General features: G+C 35.4%; 1 protein-coding gene across 3 annotated transcripts in view; it reads left to right on the top strand.

Annotated features, from left to right (window-relative positions):
- Nucleotides 1-10,729, top strand: part of LOC149794418 (bestrophin-4-like) — a 47,568-nt gene extending 36,839 nt beyond the window's left edge. For all 3 annotated transcript variants that reach the window (XM_089968620.1, XM_089968618.1, XM_089968619.1), the window contains 6 exons: nucleotides 3,010-3,090; nucleotides 5,326-5,477; nucleotides 7,186-7,320; nucleotides 8,147-8,458; nucleotides 9,390-9,626; nucleotides 9,891-10,729. In XM_089968620.1, the coding sequence (XP_089824746.1) occupies nucleotides 3,010-3,090; nucleotides 5,326-5,477; nucleotides 7,186-7,320; nucleotides 8,147-8,458; nucleotides 9,390-9,626; nucleotides 9,891-9,960 (987 nt within the window). In that variant the 3' untranslated portion in view covers nucleotides 9,961-10,729. The remainder of the gene's footprint in view (nucleotides 1-3,009; nucleotides 3,091-5,325; nucleotides 5,478-7,185; nucleotides 7,321-8,146; nucleotides 8,459-9,389; nucleotides 9,627-9,890) is intronic.
- Nucleotides 10,730-21,479: the final 10,750 nt, after the last annotated feature.

Genomic DNA, 21,479 nt, shown 5'->3' with positions numbered 1-21,479 from the left:
GTTCCTACGTGTTCCATACAGACAAAGCATATTTGTAGGTTACTGCATGCGTGTGACAAAATATGGACGAGATTTTCTGAGCAACATTGCACGACGTTAGGAGTGAAGTATTACTCAGAAAACACGGGTTCATATTTTCCCATACAAATGTAGTAACCTATTTATTATATACTCATTTTGCATTTTTAACTAAGGTTGAATAATAAAAGAACACCACAAGAGGCTAAGTAATTAAATTTATGCTGTTTTCCAAAGTAAATGCACAGCTATAAGGTCAACATTACACTGTAGCAGAACTAATTCAACAAATCCTTAATTATTATGCTCATTTTTCTCTCTATTAATTTTACATTGTCAGAATAGTGCAGTACCTTTTAATACTGCACTGCTTCATATTGTACGATACGTGTGTTTAAAAATAGTATCTTGTGTTAGGAACTACTTTGTAAGCTATGTATCCTCATGAATTTTTGCTTTTTGAAGTTTGCTTGTGGATGAACTAAGGAAACTGTTTGGTTCCTTATAAAGCAGAGATGATAAAGTTGACGATGTAGATGAGTTCACTGAGTCACAAAAGGAACTTTCATCCAAGGAAAGAATTGAACGTGATATCCGCAATGTCCACAACAAATGTGAGACACGTAGTATTGAAGAAAAAACCCCATTCTAATCCTCAAAACAGTTATTTAAGAGAAACTTTCATAGCTACCCTCTCAAAGATCTATAAAAAGCATAGAAAAGCATATTAAAGATCAGAGCTATATACCGTCAGCCTCACAAATGTCCCATTTTTCCAAGTCAATCCAAATACAACATTGTAAAAATGCAATATAACAAGATGGTTTTTGGTTACCGTATAAGCCGACAAAACGCTGTGAAGATTTCGCAGATCAAACTAAAATTTGTATATAGGTTGTTTTGGAGTGGGTTGGTCTTTTCTGAATGGGGCAGACTTTACTAAACTTTAAAGAAATTAGCTAGTCAGGCCGTATCATTAAACAAGCCTTATATTAATCGGTAGGTTTTGTATGCCTTTTAAAATATGTACAATGAAAATTCCCCAAACACGCTTCGAAAACATCCAACCAATTATTATAAATGGTATTTCTGCTATGAAACAAATAAAACCGTTGTGAATGTATAGACTACAAGTCTGATAGATAGAAGTACTTTTTACGTGAACTTTATTAAAGAAATGTATGATGATAAGCCATCAGAGAAATCTTGTCTTCTTGAAAGGACGCCGCTTATGTAAGAAATTTTGACCATATATTTACAGGTTTTATTTTTCTCACCATTATCATTATTTTGCAGTTATTATATGAAATGTTTCAGCAGCATTACCTTTATTTTATTTTTCTTGTAACACTTTGTTCACGTTTATTTGGAAGGTCTTATGAAAATGTCGACTTTAGGGAGTAGCGCCAACGATAGCGGCGTAAAACGTTCTCTCCTACAAAGATGAGTCTCTGTTGTTGTAATGTGTTGGATATACTAGTATACAAACATATGGTTAATGTTATACTAGTATACCAACATATAGTTAATGTTATACTAGTATACCAGCATATGGTTAATGTTATACTAGTATACCAACATATGGTTAATGTTATACTAGTATACCAACATGTGGGGTTTGGTAGGGTTGCGGAGGGGTGCTCCTAAAATATTATTTAAATTACCATAGAAGTCCCACCCTGTGCTCGATTTTGTAGGGAGTGAAATTAGTGATAGAGGTAAGGCTCCGAGACCCCAGTCAGCAATGCCGACAGTTAAATTATTGAGAACACAAAAGGTGAAATTCAAAAGAATAGCAATTTAATACAATTCAGTATTCAAATGATAATAATTTCCCAATCACTCTTCTTCCTCTCGACCAAATGATAGCCTATTGCATCCTTTGATTTATAGTGTGAGATCGCTTTTCCACCTGTCCTTGTTTCTACTCATCTATATCTCTCCTATCCTGCCAATTTCTTCTCTCCTTCCGACTTCCCTCATAACTCCTTCTCCTTCACTGCTCCTTCTTCAATTACTCCTCCTCGACTCTTTTTCCTCCTCCTCCTTGACTCAGCTCTCCGACTAGCCTTCGATTCACAATCGACTTCTCCACTAGTCTCTATTCCGTCTCTCTCCTAGAGACTCGGGACTAAACCACACCGGAAGTCTGTCCCCTAAAAGCTTCCTTTACGAAGCTTTGGCTTTCCTTAGAATTGCCTAACTTTTCCCTCCAATTTACGAGTGGCTTTCCCGGAGTTATTGCTTTAACTTTCCAGCACGATGTTTCGCAATGACTGAAGTTTCTAGTCTAAATTACCCAGTTAAATTCAGACTGAAATGGTGACCACATCCTCTCTCAATTCCGATTGGATATCGATTCTACCCTGTTCTATTCAACATAGCAGACAATGCTCCGGCCGTCTGTCAACATGGTGAGTTTACGACGCCAATAATGGTCCTTTGTTCTTGAACAAAGCTTTCAACGTCCGCGTGTGATTTTTGACACCCAACAATTACGAACAGGACCACTATAGCCGCGGGGTCTAACATGTATACTTGGCTTCTAACCATTTCCTTTGTTCTTGACTTACGTAATCGCGGGCAGGCAACGTGACACAACATATGGTTAATGAACATTATATAAGGCTTGTGCCTAACAGGAAAACTTTACACACACACACACACACACACACACACAATTGTGTATGGACCTGACACCATAGCAAATTCAAAATGGTCTGCTTGCTGTGTGTCGTAATAATAAAAGGAGCAAATTAATAATATGTATATTAATCTTCGAAAGACAATAGTCTGTGGTAACTTTTATATGTTGAAGACTCTATATTGATTTCCTATATTAACATACAAATAGAAAGATAGCGGAAACTCGGTTTACATTATTGCTTGACGAAGCCCAAAACTTAAAATAAAATTGATATAAGTAAAACATGAAAGTTTCTTTTTGGTTTTATTAAGGCTTTTAGTTTAATGTATATGTTTATCTTTTAGGTGGCGGAGCAATTAATAAATCCATTTGGAGAAGACGACGATGACTATGACATGAACTGGCTTTTAGACAGACATTTTGCTGTAAGTATATAAATGTATGTATTTGACAGATAATATTAAAGCTGCATTCAGTCCTACAAAAAATTGGAAATAATATGAATAACATGATTTCTTGAGCTCATAACTATGTTAACCGATTGTCTTTCACCCAAAATCCATCAAGATCGTCCAGTTTAGTTTGCTGTGCCCCCAAAATCCACCAAGATCGTCCAGTTAGCTTGCTTCTCTGCAACCAATCTCCCCATTTGTTTTCATTTTCCAACCCTGAGTTTATTGAGGTTGATCTGTGTAACAGTTATATGCCAAATTGTTCGGGTGTCTGGAAAAGAAATCCACATACCTTCAGTCACTCGGAGTTTCTTTTGCTTCCCGAAAAGTTATGTTAAATAACAAAAACCATTAAGTAGGAATAGTGTCATTCGTGATAGATATCAGCTTTCAAGAGTTTATCAGTACTCTTTTCTAAATTATAATTTTTATTGTTAATTACGACATCAACTTGCAATATACTGTTAACAAGAGCATTTTTAGGGGCCGACGGTGTGGATATGAAATAATTCCACATGCATTTATGTCTGACCATTATGATGAAATATCGACTGCTTAAGAAATGTGATTTTCCTTGATTTTTCCAATTCTCTCAAATTTTATAACAACGTCTTTTTATGGAGATTATTGTCTTACATAAAAAGAAAATTAAAAATTTTAAGGAACAAGTAAAAAATATTTTGCGATTTTCTGCCAACATGTTCGTTCTTTGCACATAAATTATATCCCGGGAAAATATGGGGCTCTTTTTGAAATTGGACCGAGGGGGGCATGTAAAATACAAATTCTGATGCAATTCAGTCAGTCGAATGGTTCTTGGTATCCGATCGGAGAATGCATTCTATTTGTAGCCTGTTGTATTAAGATTATTTCCTTTTGTTGGTAATTGTTTCTTTCATAGTGGAGAAAGGGGGTATATTTTATCTTTTAATCCACAGCACTGATTCCCCCCAATCATGAATTATAATAATATCGCTACTCTCCCTTCATCTGTTGGTCAATTACACACGTCCAGCTTTGACATGTTTAATGACTGTATTAGAAGTTAAAATTTGAATCTTTTTTATTGTTTTGGTAATAATTTAAGACAAAGTGGTTTGTATACAGGCACGTGCAGTGGAAAAAAAAACACACGGAAGGGAACCTGATAAAATATATGTACTCTTTATTAAGTTACAATTGAATTCAGATTTATTTCAGTAATTATTTACAGCTGACTCCGTGTTTCTATTAGTTATCACTACGCTAATTGGTTAGATGAGCTGTAATTGCACTCTTTGTTAGGTATCACTACACTTAATAGGCCAGTGAGCTGCAATTGTATACTATAATAGGTATCTCAACACTAATTAGGCCAGTGAGGTGTTATTGTATCCAATAATAACACTAATTGGACCAGTGACCTATAATTTTACCCTATGTTGGATATTATTACAATAATTGGGCCAGTGTGCTGTTATTGCATAATATTGCAGTACCTAATATTAATGCTTGTATCTGATTTGCTAACCAGTGAAGAATATTACTTGTATTAGAAATAGAAAGTAGCATTAAAAGTCTTAACAGAAAATAATATGCTTATGGACTTGAACTTATTGACTTTTGTATGGGATAACAAATAAAACGTGTATAATTCAGACGATACCAGCAAAGTCACTTACACTACAATGCCTAGTCATTGCATTTAAGTGAAACTAATTTTTTGACATTCCAAAGCTAACCCATGCTGGTTAATTTGATAAGCTGTGTCCAGGTTTGGTGCTTAACCAAAGCAAGGGTGTCTTGGTGCATGGAACGTATTGCTAAAGCTCGATTTAATTCGAAAAGTATTGAAAATTAAAGGAAATGTATAATCTAATAATAACTCACACAGTATAGGTCTCATTAGGGCCGTAGTAAATATAAAATATTATTATTGCACTTGTTTCGCGTCCTTGTAGACCAATGAAAATCTAGATTATTTATATAGGACTTTTATAACGTAATGTCAAAGTTTAATATATTCAAAAAAGCAATAAATAAATACGTCTTATCGTGTAGTTACACAATTCTTATACAAAAGTTAACTTCCTTTCTTGTATTTACTTTATTAGGTTGGTTCGGTATCTACAACAACAGTGGCTATATTGAATGTACAATTTCGGACATTATTATTATTATTATTATTATTATTATTATTATTATTATCATTTACCTAAATCGCTGCAGGTTGTAATGTGTCTGGCAGATCAGTGTCACGGGAAACATCCGACTCTAGTTAAAGATGCACACTTCCATGAGGTGGTTTCGAACCTTCCGTACACGGAAGCCTCTTTGTCGTCCATGAGGCAAAACTTTTTAGGATCGACATTCAATCTAGCGTGAGTCAAATGCACTACAAAAACACATCGTTCTTTTAATGTAATACATATTTATATATCTTTAAAACCATAATGTTATCATTATGTCATTAGTGGCATTTGATTTTAGGAATGTGTTCGTTTGATTGGTGATTATCTGCATGGGTGTCTTGGCTTTTATTGAAAAGAAAGAAAGCAAATCATTCTAGAATGTCTTTCGTCTGGAACTGGACAACATGTTTTCCAAATAACACTGAACTTATATTCCAAAGATTCACAAATAATATTAATGTTCAGAAATTCTTAACTGAACATTTTAAGGCAGGATGAAAAAGAATATAAGTCTGAAGTCAAAAACAGGCTTCAAGGTCTTTGCTAAAATCACGACGCATCGTGCTTAATTCACTATTGCAATAACTGATATGAAGCACCTTGTCACCCACTTCATACTTCCGTCTTCCGTTCCTTCGCCTTCTTGTCGTAATATTTGGTTTGACGTACCCGTGCGTAACAGAGATTCTTCTGGGCCAAGTTGCAAGCTCCTCCAGCTTGTTTAGAGAGATCAACAATATACTGATAAGTTGTTAATACTTGCTCGGATGCCTTTTCCTGCATCCATAACTGTTTCAGTACAGCCATGGGTCCTCTTGCTGTCCTCCCATAAACTAGTTCGAAAAGTGAAAATCCTAGACTAGCTTGGGGTACTTCACGGTACGCGAAAATTATCGCGGAAAGACATACGGTGTCCAAGGAATTATGAATTTGGTCACTTAAAGATATAGGGAATAGCATTTGTGTAAGCGTTATGGTGTCCAAGGAATTATAAAATTAGTCAGTTAACGACATTGGGAATAGCATTTTGTGTAAGCATTATGGTGTCCGAGGAATTATGAGTTAGTCAGTTAACGACATTGGGAATATATTTGCTATAAGTGTTATGGTCTCCAAGGAATTATGAACATACGATGAATCAGTTAACGCCATCAGGCTTTGCATTTAGTGCAAGTCTTACGGTCTCACAGGACCTAACATAGCTGTTTAAGGACTAACATATAAGTTGTCTTGCCTACATGGGAGAGACCTGGGAATTATGTAATGCGAGCACAGCTAATTTAACCACTTGCCAAAGAGGTCCGTCTTTGAAGTTTGCAAAGAGTGCACAAATCCTTTCCAATTTTTCCCCAATGTTATCTCGTATAATAGAATGAGCATTCAGTTATGTCCCATGAAAGTGAACACTCGGCATCTTTAGACTGTGAAATATGCAAGTGTGCATACTGCTTTGAATGTCTCATTCGTATTGTACACATATTGAATGGTCCATAAATTAACATAATACGGGAAATAAGCGGAAAACCAACAAAACGCTCATAGAGTATAGCAACAATAATACGCTGCTAATGGCTTGTTTTGACATGGGTTCACTGACTTAAAATGTCAACTAAGGTTGCAAATTTTGCTGGCTGACAATGTCACATTAATTGCTTTGTATGTACAATTAACTATGCTCCAGCATAAACAATTAGCCCAACTCTTCGGTATTTAGTTAGTATTGGAAACTGATATGTAGAGACTATGTTCTGTTCTTGTGTTGTCTGAAAACCATAGTCAAATAAGCGTGATTTACAAAAGAATTTGATTTATTTCATATTATTATTGTTATTATTATTATTATTATTATTATTATTATTATTATTATTACTACTATAATATCAGTTTTAATTTATAGGAAACCGACAGTTGAAGAACAGAGAATCGTCAATGCAAATGAGTATTCCTTAGATAATATGGGACGTTCTTTTTCCACGGGTAGCAAGCATGCCGGTTCCATCTGGAGCCTATTTTCATGGCGACCGCATATACAGTAAACCCACCCATTTCTCTCTCTCTCTCTCTCTCTGAGCACACAAATCTATCTTAAACATTATCTGATAGTTTCTTTATATCGGTGAAAGAAGGAATCAACAGTTATATGCATAATTGCTATTATCTGTAACAGCTAATTTCAAAGGATATCCTCAATAAAACTTGCAATTTAGGTTAAACTATAGTATTTTGCTAGTGTTTAATAAAGATTTATGCGTACTTCTCCTTTAGAACAAATACTGGTTATTATCTTGAATCTTTGATATTTTTGAGAAACTATATATATATATATATATATATATATATATATATATATACAGGGCCGGCGCTACCATATAGGCAAACTAGGCAGCCGCCTAGGGCGCTGATTTCAGGGGGCGCATTTTAAAAAAAAAAAATTATTGTTTATAAATTCTGAAATTGATATTTTCCGGGGGGGAGGGGCGCCAGAATCTAACGTTGCCTAGGGCGCCAGATAGTCTGGCCGGGTCTGGCGCCGGCCCTATATATATATATATATATATATATATATATATATATATATATATATATATATATATATATATATATATATATATATATATATATATATATGCACATACATATGCTTGCACGCCAATACCAGATTTAATTAGAATACAACAAGAATCGGTATTACGAATTAGCTCTATAGGATCTCGTTAACAATGAACAGGATCTGTTAATTGCCTAATATAAAGGCCGAAGAATGCATAGTGTTAAAGTAACGAGAAGACTGTACCTTAACTATAAACATACGACGTCATATATGGCGTAGTCATGTATTTTTAATTTTTAAACAATAGCCGATTGCATCTGGCAGATTCCAGTGAAACTTTAACATCTCAGCACAGTCACAAAATATCTAACGGATACCTAGAAGACATACATGTTGGTGATAACGTCGAAGTACAATGTTTACCATCGGAATACGTTCCGCTGAAACATGCTAGAACATATTCTGATACAGAAGAAAGAATAACCAAACAGAAGCCTACTGAAAGAAGTAGGAAATGGAGCTTTCCTATTAGTTTAAAAAGGAAACGAAATGAGGCAGATGATGAAGAGAGCGCGCCACTGCATGACTCAGTTGCTTGTCCACCAAGTCCTAAACCCAGGTAAATCAAAAGATGTTGCGTTGTTATTGTTTGTTTCTTGGTCAGGAATTTCTCTCATGTACAATGGAGGTTATGTCGATAAAACTCTGAGAGGGACATCATAGGTGAAACAAGATTCGGACCACAAATTTAGATTACATAATGTGCAATTAGAAAATACATTTACAATCACTCTGAAAAATCTGACCCACTAATATATATTTATTATAAAATGGTTATATATATTTCCTAACAAAAAAATTTATATTTTAAAGTATATGCACATACTGTATCACATGCGCACACACACACACACACACACACACACACACACACATATATATAAGATTGTTTTACACGACGAAATATAGTATTATATATACCCAGAAAACGTAAATATCCTCTGAGTATGAGATGTTCGTCAATACAAGTTTACGATTCAAATGTAAATTTGAAAATTTAGTTTAAACAATGCACAAAACATTTATACGAAAGATAAGAATGAAAAATGAATAAATATTAAATATGTATATTCTGTTTCGCACCTATACTAAATATCCTAAGCGGCGGATGTGGTGATGAATGCCTGCCCTGATGTGTTGGAATCGGGCGAATACAAGAGAAACCAAGCATGAATTAGGCTTTAAGAGAAGAAGCTTAAATTAACCGTCCGTCACATCTCAGATTTTTAGACTTGTATATCTTCCTATAGTCTATTTTAGGATGTATATATCTAGGGTGAAAGATAAATCCCTATTCTTCTTCTCATTTTCTGTAAGGTAATGAGCGTCCGGAAACATTGTAAGTTGCATTCACCAATTTTCTTATCACTGTGGTAAGATCAGTATATACGAGCCATTATCTAATAATTACTGGGCTCGAAGTAAATTGTCTACTTCTGATTCCATATACGGATTGGTTTCTTATCCTAGTCCTTTCAATCCTATTGCAGATTTGTTGTAGAACCTGTCAGCGTTGACTTTGAGTCAGACACTTCAAAGCACAGACGGAACGCTCATCTTCTCGACATGCATATGACTGGGAAGGCGGTTTCACGGTCACCAGCGCTATCTGCAATAGAGGAAATTAATACAGTAACCAGTTTGAAACAGATTTTATCTCCAACTTCTTCACGGGAAAATGTCACCGACGAACATAACTTCGCAACTATAAATGAAGAAGTTGAAAAGTAAGCCCAATTATTATTTTCCATGGAACCTCGAACTAAGACCAACTCGCTTCTAGACTGCATAAACTGTTCACTTTATTTATCGCATCCATTTTAAATTTTGAAGTTTTAAGACATTATCAAAATAGAATATTTCTATCTATCTGCACCACACACACACACACACACACACACACACACACACACACACACACACACACTATATTAACAGTTAATAGCCAAATTCTTATTGATAAGACCATTTTTGTTTTTCAATATTTTCAGGGAAGAAGATATAGTGTTTATAGATGAGGATATTTTATCAACGGTTGTTGTTGATAAAAACAGTGTCTAGTGTGACCATTTGGACAAAATATATTGATGAAAACAGTGTGATGTGGGACCATTTGGACAAAATATATTGATAAAAACAGTGTGATGTGGGACCATTTGGACAAAATATATTGATAAAAACAGTGTGATGTGGGACCATTTGGAAACCTGGAATATGCTGACTAAGAGGAAAGCCTAATACTGCCGCTGAACGTGATGATTTTATAAGAGTGAAATCTGCATCCACCAAGAGACCATCGTATGAAAAGACAATCTCATCTGTATACCAATTGTCTCTAATCAGAAAAAATATCCTTCTATCAATAGTCTCTCTGATCAGAAGACAATCTCATGTTTCTGTCAATAGTCTTTCTAATCAGAAAACAATCTCATGCTTCTATCATTAGTTTCTCTGATCAGAAGACAATCTCACGTTTCTATCAATAGTCTTTCTGATCAGAAGAAAATCTCATGTTTCTATCAAGACTCTCGCTGATCAGAAGGCAATCTCCTTTTTCTACCAAGAGGTTCCCAGATCAGAAGATAATCTCCCGTTTCTACCAAGAGTGCATCTGATGAGAAGACAAAATTCCTGGTTGTTCCGTTCTCAATTATCCATGATTTATTCAGACTGTTACGACATGAAATTCATGTTATATTTAAAGATTATATATTGATACAGGAAAGGTAGAACAAATTTGTGCAATTGGAGAAAGTTTATTTATGAATATGGTGATTAAAATACTTTAAGGATAAAATTATTTTTGTGCAAAAGATATAATGGGCAAAGACAGCAATATCCAGAGAAACTTATATATATATATATATATATATATATATATATATATATATATATATATATATATATATATATATATATATATATATATATATATATGAATGACCATATATTAATGAATAAGCGTTTACAATAAAATGTATGAGCTGAGTAGGGTAACTGCCATCCTCTGCGATCCCATGCTAGCAAATGATTGAAATAATTCGGTGAGTTATCGTTAAAATGAGCCATATCGTAAAAGTGCATTTGTAAGATAAATATCCAGAGCAATAGTTCAATAAAACCACAAGATAATGTAGTTAAGTGACTTGAACGAAGATGCGGATCCCTTTGAGCTTTACATGACGTCAGTACGTCATTTACGATTTCATAAAGTGTTTTATGAGTTGTTTAACACATGGTAAAAATACAGGTTTACTAACTGAAGAAACAAATAACAATTACATTGATTATGCCTTTCATAATGAGATAATAAAATATATCAGTGCGAGAAAAATTATATCGCCACAGAGGCGATACCACATATTTTATTGCCACGGTGGCGATATTACTTTAGGAACTGCTTTCTATTTCCAGTTCGGAAATTTTTCTGCCCTTATGGATTGTATTCTCACCTGAATCTACAAATTTAGGAATTTTCCTTTCTGCTTCTTTTCCCTCTTTATGTATCCCTACTCTCTCTCTCTCTCTCTCTCTCTCTCTCTCTCTCTCTCTCTCTCTCTCTCTCCATCATGATGAATAGATTTTAAAATGTGTCAAGACTGTTGGGTCGCTTGTAGTATAAAATGTAATCAATGAGAAGGTGCCATTAAGAATGCCTAAAAAACATCAAAAAGTCGGCTTCATGTAATAACTATCATATAATTAGTTTTCCATATGAATCGGGCAATTCTCATGACATGTTGCTATTCGATATCCTGTCACCATTACAGTATGGCATACCTGTTAAATTCTACCACAAAACGGCACACATTTTAAGAAAACCCCTTGACTACATATGGTGACAAAATTGTTTAAGCAGAAATTTTAACCGTCATCACAATTATTGTCATGTCTGAAAACGATGGTGAAATAAAGATTTGATTATAGCAGTCTGCTAGCCGAAATTAAGTGACAATCGAAATTTGGGTTCAGTATCTGTTACCGGAATGATTTACAAACTTGCGAACACACAAATATTCACGTCGGAATTTAGAAATAAATAAAATCAGAAACCAAACTCTTTACAAGTAAACTCAATCATTAAGTTATGTTGTTTAATAATGTTAAGCCCCGAAGTCATTTGTTCTGTTCTATCATGTTTCTACAGATGCGGGTACTATATGTACAACCACAATGTGTCAAAAGTCGATCTCCTAAAATTATTGTGAAACTTCTGAACTTCCTTGTATCGATGTAGTAATGCGACCGTTAATCGCATTGACACCGAATGGAGAAATAAATCGCAAATCGAAAGTTTTTTGTCTTATAACATATATACAATAGAAAGAAAATTCACTAGTGAAGAGGAAGCAGTTTGTATTGTGACGAGTGACTTCGCAACTCGTGACAATACATTGTTTTCACTCAGTTCACCTCTTATGACAACATTATGCTTCCACAACACGAGTGAAATATTTCTTTATATCTGCCCAGAAAACGTAAATACCCTCTGTGTATGATATTTGTATCTTACACAACCTATAGGCGTGCATCAGTTCATCAGTACAAGTTTACGATTCGGATGCAAATTTTTAAATTTAGTTAAAGCAATACACAAAGCATTTACATCAGGAAATTGTTCTTATTGAAATAAATTGAATATTGCATTGGGTCTACATATGATACCAAAAATATAATATACGACAAAATTGATGACAGACCAATTACAGGCAAACAAATTGAAGAGTAGAAAGAACATGTAAAATATATCGCTATTGGTTACACAGCATCCTATTAAATTAGTTCACTGATCAGTCTTCGAACCAATCAGCGGTTTCTTTTATTTTAAGCCATATTTCTGAAAGTTGGAATTGATTGGGTTAATAATTGGAAATATGTCCTTTAAAACAAGACTTGAAAAGCCGAAAAAATATATCTTTAAGTATCTTTCAATCAAACCATTCCTTATTTTCATTAATAAGTTCAATTAGACTCTAAATGAAAAATGAACGAAAAGGCGTTCAATAGTGTGGATTAGTCCCACGTCCATCCCTCCCAAAAAGACATTCAATAGTGTGGATTAGTCCCACGTCATCTCTCCCAAAAAGGCATTCAGTAGTGTGGATTAGTCCCACGTCCGTCACTCCCAAAAAGGCGTTCAATAGTGTGGATTAGTCCCATCGCTCCCAAAAAGGCGTTCAATAGTGTGGATTAGTCCCACGTCCATCCCTCCCAAAAAGGCATTCAGTAGTGTGGATTAGTCCCACGTCCATCTCTCCCAAAAAGGCATTCAATAGTGTGGATTAGTCCCACGTCCATCTCTCCCAAAAAGGCATTCAATAGTGTGGATTAGTCCCACGTCCATCCCTCCCAAAAAGGCATTCAGTAGTGTGGATTAGTCCCACGTCCATCTCTCCCAAAAAGGCATTCAGTAGTGTGGATTAGTCCCACGTCCATCTCTCCCAAAAAGGCATTCAGTAGTGTGAATTAGTCCCACGTCCATCTCTCCCAAAAAGGCATTCAATAGTGTGGATTAGTCCCACGTCCATCCCTCCCAAAAAGGCATTCAATAGTGTGGATTATTCCCACGTCCATCCCTCCCAAAAAGGCATTCAGTAGTGTGGATTAGTCCCACGTCCATCTCTCCCAAAAAGGCATTCAATAGTGTGGATTAGTCCCACGTCCATCCATCCCAAAAAGGAGTTCAATAGTGTGGATTAGTCCCACGTCCATCCCTTCCCAAAAGGCGTTCAATAGTGTGGATTAGTCCCACGTCCATCCCTCCCAAAACGGCGTTCAATAGTGTGGATTAGTCCCAGCCCTCCCAAATATGCGTTCAATAGTGTGGATTAGTCCCATCCCTCCCAAAAAGGCGTTCAGTAGTGTGGATTATTCCCACGTCCATCCCTCCCAAAACGTGAATGTATCTATCAATCGTCTGTTCCATCGGGGAGTATAAGTACAGTGAAAGAACTGATACTGTATATGTAGATTTAACCTGGAAGTAGTAACGTCGAAACATGAAAGCTAATAATGCAACGTAGTTTTGAATGTGATAACGAATTTCATAGGTCAATACACGAATGCACACTCTTAAGTTGAATGTGATAACGAATTTCATAGGTCGATACACGAATGTACACTCTCAAGCTGAATGTGATAACGAATTTCATAGGTCAATACACGGATGCACACTCTTAAGTTGAATGTGATAACGAATTTCATAGGTCGATACACGAATGTACACTCTCAAGCTGAATATGATAACAAATTTCATAGGTCGATACACGAATGTACACTCTTATGCTGAATATGATAACAAATTTCATAGGTCGATACACGAATGTACACTCTTAAGCTGAATGTGATAACGAATTTCATAGGTCGATACACGAATGTACACTCTCAAGCTGAATGTGATAACGAATTTCATAGGTCAATACACGAATGCACACTCTTAAGTTGAATGTGATAACGAATTTCATAGGTCGATACACGAATGCACACTCTTAAGTTGAATGTGATAACGAATTTCATAGGTCGATACACGAATGTACACTCTTAGCTGAATGTGATAACGAATTTCATAGGTCGATACACGAATGTACACTCTTATGCTGAATGTCATAACAAATTTCATAGGTCGATACACGAATATACACTCTTATGTTGAATGTGATAACGAATTTCATAGGTCGATACACGAATGTACACTCTTAAGCTGAATGTGATAACGAATTTCATAGGTCGATACACGAATGTACACTCTTAAGCTGAATGTGATAACGAATTTCATAGGTCGATACACGAATGTACACTCTTATGTTGAATGTGATAACGAATTTCATAGGTCAATACACGAATATACACTCTTATGTTGAATGTGATAACGAATTTCATAGGTCGATACACGAATGTACACTCTTAAGCTGAATGTGATAACGAATTTCATAGGTCGATACACGAATGTACACTCTTAAGCTGAATGTGATAACGAATTTCATAGGTCGATACACGAATGTACCCTCCTAACTTTACACACTAACAGTATGCATCATTAGACATATTCACACCACATTTGTTTTGTGGTCGGATACAATTTCCTCTCCACTGTTTGTACTATTTGCACCTTGTTCTGTGTTATTTTGTGGTCTAAGGAAGAAGCCGACAAATGTTTTAGTTTTTCAGACTAGTATTTACCTTTGTCACTGTAGATCAATGTTATTCAAACTGACTGTGGTATATTACAAATTCCAGCACAAGAGTAAAAGAGAATGACATTCATATTATGTCATAATATCGTGCAAATGAGCATTATAATTGATGCCTGGTGTTCTTATTTCTCTCACCATACACCTGTCAGTATATATATATACTCACACACACACACACACAGAGAGAGAGAGAGAGAGAGAGAGAGAGATGGCATTTTCTTTTCCTGCGTTAATGTTAAATATGGAAATGTGTCACGCTCACCCGCAAGATCTTCTCGTAAATTTCATAGCCTGATCATACAAATATAAGAAAGCAGGAGAGAGAGACAGAGAGAGACAGAGAGAGAGAAACAGAGAGACAGAGAGAGACAGAGACAGAGGGAGAGACAGACAGAGACAGAGAGAGAGATGTTATTGTAATTTGTAGAATAATCATACTTAATTTGAATTACAAAAGAAATATTTGTTATTTGTGAAAACACGTTATCGCGATCTTTATATGCCTCATCAGTACGATTAAGACATGAGTTAGTTCAGCCAATATTTCACACTTGTATCAAAAACACAAGATTTAAGATGATGTAAAAAATTTACCGCTCCTTACTCACAAAAGAACATCTTCAGTTGTTTTACTTTTGTTTCCCATTTGGTTAAACAATCACAGTCCTGACGAAAAATTAATTCATCATCCCTATCCCATCGTGTCAGTGTATAATTACCCGATGTATACAGTTGGAATATAGAAATACACTTACTTCTGATAAACTAGTATTGAACACGGCGAAATGATGCATACGTTTATAATGTATTCATGAAAACATATGGTAAAATTTAATGCACTGTCACGCTACTTCACAGATTTGCCAATGAAATAAAACTAATAATTTATTATAGGTTTATCATGCTCTGATCTATACAAAAATCGGTATCGTGGAATTATTGTAAGATATTGTTTTATAGGCATTGCTCTTGGTCTTATCTGAAACATTGTGGTAATGTTAAAATTCATCTGAAGTGTTGATTATGAAGTCTGGAGAGAAGCCTGCACCAAATATGGAAGAAGATGCTGAGGCAATTTTGTGAGACTTCTTGAAATAAACGTCAGCACAGTTGATTAAATTGTGTTTGAACTGTTGCGCTGTTAAATGTGACTGACAGCAAAACTCTATATAGGAGTGTAAGAGGTAATGAAAAGGGACATGTTGTATCTCACTGCAGTGGAATGGGTGTAAGGGGTGATGAAAAGGGACATTTTGTACCTAACATTGCAGTGGAAAGGGTGTAAGAGGTGATGAAAAGGGACATTTTGTACCTCACATTGTAGTGAAATGGATCTAAGAGGTCATGAAAAGAAACATTTTGTATCTCACATTGCAGTGGAATGGGTGTAAGGGGTGATGAAAAGGGACATTTTGTACCTAACATTGCAGTGGAAAGGGTGTAAGGGGTGATGAAAAGGGACATTTTGTACCTCACATTGTAGTGAAATGGATCTAAGAGGTCATGAAAAGGAACATTTTGTATCTCACATTGCAAAGGGACGTTTTAAATTTCACATTGGCAGTGGAATGTGTGTGAGAAGTGATAACAAGAAACGCTTTACATGTCAAATGTGCAGAGCAGTGGATGTAAATTGTGATAAAAACGGACATTTTAAATATCATTCGAGCAAGAGAATGAGTGCAAGACGGGAGTTTTACATAACGCACATGCAGAGGACTGGTGCAGCGAGGGAAAAGGGACGCTTTATTAATAAGAATAATATGATCACAATAAAAATTACTTGTATAACATAGAAAATATCAAGATGATGCCCGATATATGTTGTTTTCTATGCCATGCTTTTCAAATATGAATGTAATTGAAATTTGTCCATTATATCCATGCCGCTTACAATCGCTTTTCTTATTTATCTTATTATTTGTTCATCAAGACAAGATGTTAAATGCATGTGTCGTGCATGTATAAAACGAGGAATAAGCAACAAAACACTTTTTCCTCCCAATAACAAGTGGTCGTTATACACACAAACAACGTACTGAACTCCGCCTCCTGTTATTAACCCCTTTTCATTGGTGATTGATGCTATTTGGATGTGAGTCTCGTCAACATGCAAAACCTTTAACACCAAATACTTTCCGGTGCTAGGACTGTTGGTTCGGTAGTGCTCCACAACATTTATAGGTTACTGCATTTGTATGGGAAAATATGAACTCGTTTTTTGGATGTAAATACTGCACGACCTTAGGAGTGCAGTATATTCATCCGACAAAACGAGTTCATATTTTCCCATACAAATGCAGTAACCTTTTTCTTACATGCTCATTTTCTTATTATACCTAATGCTTAATTATATTAACAAAATACACTAAAAGAAACAAAGTAACTGAATGTATGCCGTATTCCAAACTAAATACACAAGCGCAGATTCATCATTACACAACAACAACATTATTACTGCGATCATAATTCCGCCCAGATAAATTTGAACTTAGTTGTGCGCTCGACATAACTTTCGAAATAAAATGGCGTGTATACTTAAAATTGAAATTTAGAGTCATATTGTGAATGAATGCGGTTTGCAAGAACTTTTCCATTTGATCTGGAATGAACAGATTTTGGTATTTTTTTCGATTCTACGAAATTTCGTGATTATGGACTGGATTTATATGAGACAATTCCACATGAAATACATCGGATTGAAGAAGCGAGGGAAAAGCGTGTTTACATCTGCAAATGTGTTTCTGTTTCTGTCATTGAATGTTTGAAATCATAATGTGGGAAAAATATGAAGTTTCTCAATTGCAATTATCAAAAGTACGCTATGGAATTTAATGCTTATTTCCTTTTGAATGCAGCATGGAGGATGTAACTGCACTTATATTCGAAATTACAGTACAATTTCGAAATGCGTAATCGAGATTGAGAACCTATGACATGGCTCGTGTAAATCGGATTTTCAGAACTAAGAAAGTACATTTTGAGGAAATTCAGTAATAAAAAGTGTAAATATATTTTTACCAGACTTATTACTAGTTAAAGAAGACAGTTTATCTCTTGTCACTTGTATGTTATTTGTAACGACCCTTTCTGGCGTCAACTGTATAGTTAACCTAAATCCGACACGTTGTATCAAAATAGTTAACGCGGAATGTGCCAAATCAGCTGGAATGTGGCAGTCCACGAAACGTCTGCTTTACTTCATTCAGAAACAAATTTAATCAACCAAAACATAAAGCGCCTACTACGCGAGTGTACATGATTTCTTTACAAACCAAAGAGCTGGCGTCTGCGCCTATGGTTTATTTACAATAGAAAGTAGTTCCTTTATGCACGTGAATGCAATATGAAGATGTGCAATATCGTAAAATATTGAACGACTCTGATAATGTAAAGTTAACGGAGAATAAAACTAGCATATAATAATTGGCAATATGCGAGGCACACAAATTTCAATGGCACTAACAGTCAGGCACAGATATGTGGACGATCGGACCCGGCGTTTCTGGATCGAAAAACAATGCGTGTAAAACTCTCGTGACAGTCAGACTACGTTGAGCAATTTGTGGTCTGTGCTCGTTTTCCCCAGTTATTATTATTTCTTGAATCGAATGTGGAGGGTAAATCCAGGTTTAATCATCTGTGACAATCTCATCATTTAAACGTCTCTAGTCACTCGATTAACTTTATGCGAGCACCTATTTGACGATTTCAACTCGAGACTTTGTTTGATCAGCCGTCAGCAACGCAGGAACCATTTTGCTCAGACCTTTCTGAGCTTCAAATGGATCGTTAGTATATTGAAACGGTTGAAGAATTAATGCTTGTGATAAAAGAAATGTATTCCACTGTGGATGGAATATCTTCATTAGTTGCCTCCTGCACAATATCCACTTCAAGTTCACCAATAGAATACAGCAGTCTTCCATAACGTGGGTCATCTTCCATGGATTCGCGACCATCTTCTAAAAGATGTCACCACTTCAAAATTCTAGAATATGACAGATAATTATATTCGTGAACGTTATCAAAGTCGGCCTTGATATCAGTTAGACGGAAACCTTGAATGTCCGAATTGTACAGTATGGTTTTACTCCATAGCACACTTGCTCACCTTCTTCGGCATTTATAGGTCACTATAACTCACCTATGTTACGTCACACACATTCATGTAGGTATTCTATGCAAGCAGCTGCAGATCATTTGATTTTGTGTTGTCTATCCATTGATACAAAATGTATTGATAGGTTCAAATAAACAAATAAGTTATAACAAATTATTCAGACCGTTTCCAATACTTCCTTTTAGACTGTTGGATATATTTAGTTTACCCGAAGTACATTTCCCTCACCACCATCCCACTATACCTCAACAGGTTTACATTGATGAGGTCACTATGCAGTGGGGGGGGGGGGGGGGGTAAAGGAGAGATTTTATCCACAAATTGAATGCCGCATCCACCTGCTTAATTTAAAAATTCATAACATATAAAATAAACTAGTGAGGTCAAAAAGCTCCATGGCTTTGGATAGCAATAATAAAATAAAAAATAAGAATATTAATTATTTGACCCGACAGGTCAATGGCATTTGATAGCAAAAGAAGTTTATGCACCACAACCCCAAATTTATACCTGCATTTTTGCATATCAGTACGTAATATGTGACACCAAGCGATGTTCACAGTGCAAACGCATGTCCTTTCCCTAGATAATAATGCCGAGAGAATAACAACACGGTGGATTAAGCAGCTTTAAGCAATTAAAAATAGTTGTCATCATCCAAGTGATTTAATGAGATAGTCTACATGTCTTGCACCCTCTTGTCTACTGCTGCTATTTGTGTCTAGTTTTATTCTACTTGTCTTGCACCCTCTTGTCTACTGCTATTTGTGGCTAGTTTTATTCTACTTGTCTTGCACTTTCTTGTCTACTGCTGCTATTTGTGGCTAGTTTTATTCTACTTGTCTTGCACCCTCTTGTCTACTGCTGTTATTTGTGGCTAGTTTTGCTATACTATTTTTATTGGACTACACACTGTGAATAAGGTATGTGAGGTGTACATGACTAGCATCACTTTAGAGAACAATACAAGTCAGGAACACACCATTCACAAGTATATTCGTATCTTTAGGTATTAAATAAAAGTAGCTGAAAAAGTCACATCATAGTCTGAAGTTCAAAAATCTAACAGGATCCAGTTTACGAAACTACCCCAAGTCATTTAAACCTACTAAGCCATTTTTATCTGTCTTCACTATTTTTATTAGAAGCTCGGTGAAAAGGAAACTGCTGGAAATGCTAAGGATTCCGATATATGATTCGATTGAATGTTAGACATTACAAATCTCTGCAGACTTTTTCAAAAGATTTTAATTTCTATTAAAAGCAGTGACAAAAATGGATGCAAAAATGTGCTTCTGAACACGTGTTTTAAACAAAACACATGGTCCTTATCAAGCACATGTACACGAGTGCTCTGTTTCAAACATAGGCAGTTTGTACATAAACAGATGCATCCGTCATCATCACAGTAGTAGTAGTAGTCGCATGCTAGACGCAATAGTAGTAAGAACGGTCATTCTATAGGATAATAACACTCTATCAACATAAATTGTTTGATTGGTTGAAAGCTATCTATTCTTCAAATAGTCATATACAAAATCTTACTGTAGCAAGTTTATGTCACTTAACTGTATCTACGCTAATCGCGTATCAACAGGTAAATATCAACAGTATGAACTACAATATAGTAGGGACAGTTGACGTGATTTAACCGTTTCCAGTTTTCTAGCCTTGGACATAGTCACATTGAATATAATCCACATTTCAAGAAATGTTCTGCTTCTGCAGTCTAAAGATACAAGCAGAGTCTACAGTACACTCATGCCATGGCCATATGGACATTAATAATTTGGTTTCACGAGTCTTCCTCTGGCTGAGAAAGCAACTGCCATGTGTGTTTATCAGTATTAATTAAATGATTATTTAGAGTACCTACAATAAACTTGAAATGTTGAAAATGATGATAATATTAGAGACAAGATAGTACATTAAGTGGCTTTAATAAGTAACAGTGACTTGTATATAGTTTTAAAGGAAATATGTATTTTATACTTACACTCGTACAATCTTTGCCAGCACTGTACGCCTAAAGTACATTTGTATTGCATTTGATATTTTTCTGCAGAGGTTGAAAGTGAGTGTGAGTCTGTCAGACATGTAGTCATTATGTACATGTTAATTAATCAACTTCTGGACATATTATTATTGAGATATCAAAGATTTAGTTTAACATACTAAACACAGATTTATGTATCAGAAACAGTCAAGCCAGAGAGAGAAAAATGATATCACGGTGTCTCCTGTGAAGTAGAATTTATTTGGGT

The sequence above is a fragment of the Sinohyriopsis cumingii genome, chromosome 8, assembly GCF_028554795.1.
Source record: "Sinohyriopsis cumingii isolate HCF-2022 chromosome 8, ASM2855479v2, whole genome shotgun sequence".
NCBI lineage: Eukaryota > Metazoa > Mollusca > Bivalvia > Unionida > Unionidae > Sinohyriopsis > Sinohyriopsis cumingii.
Note: the sequence above shows the minus strand (reverse complement) of the source record. Positions and strands in the feature narration are given on the sequence as shown.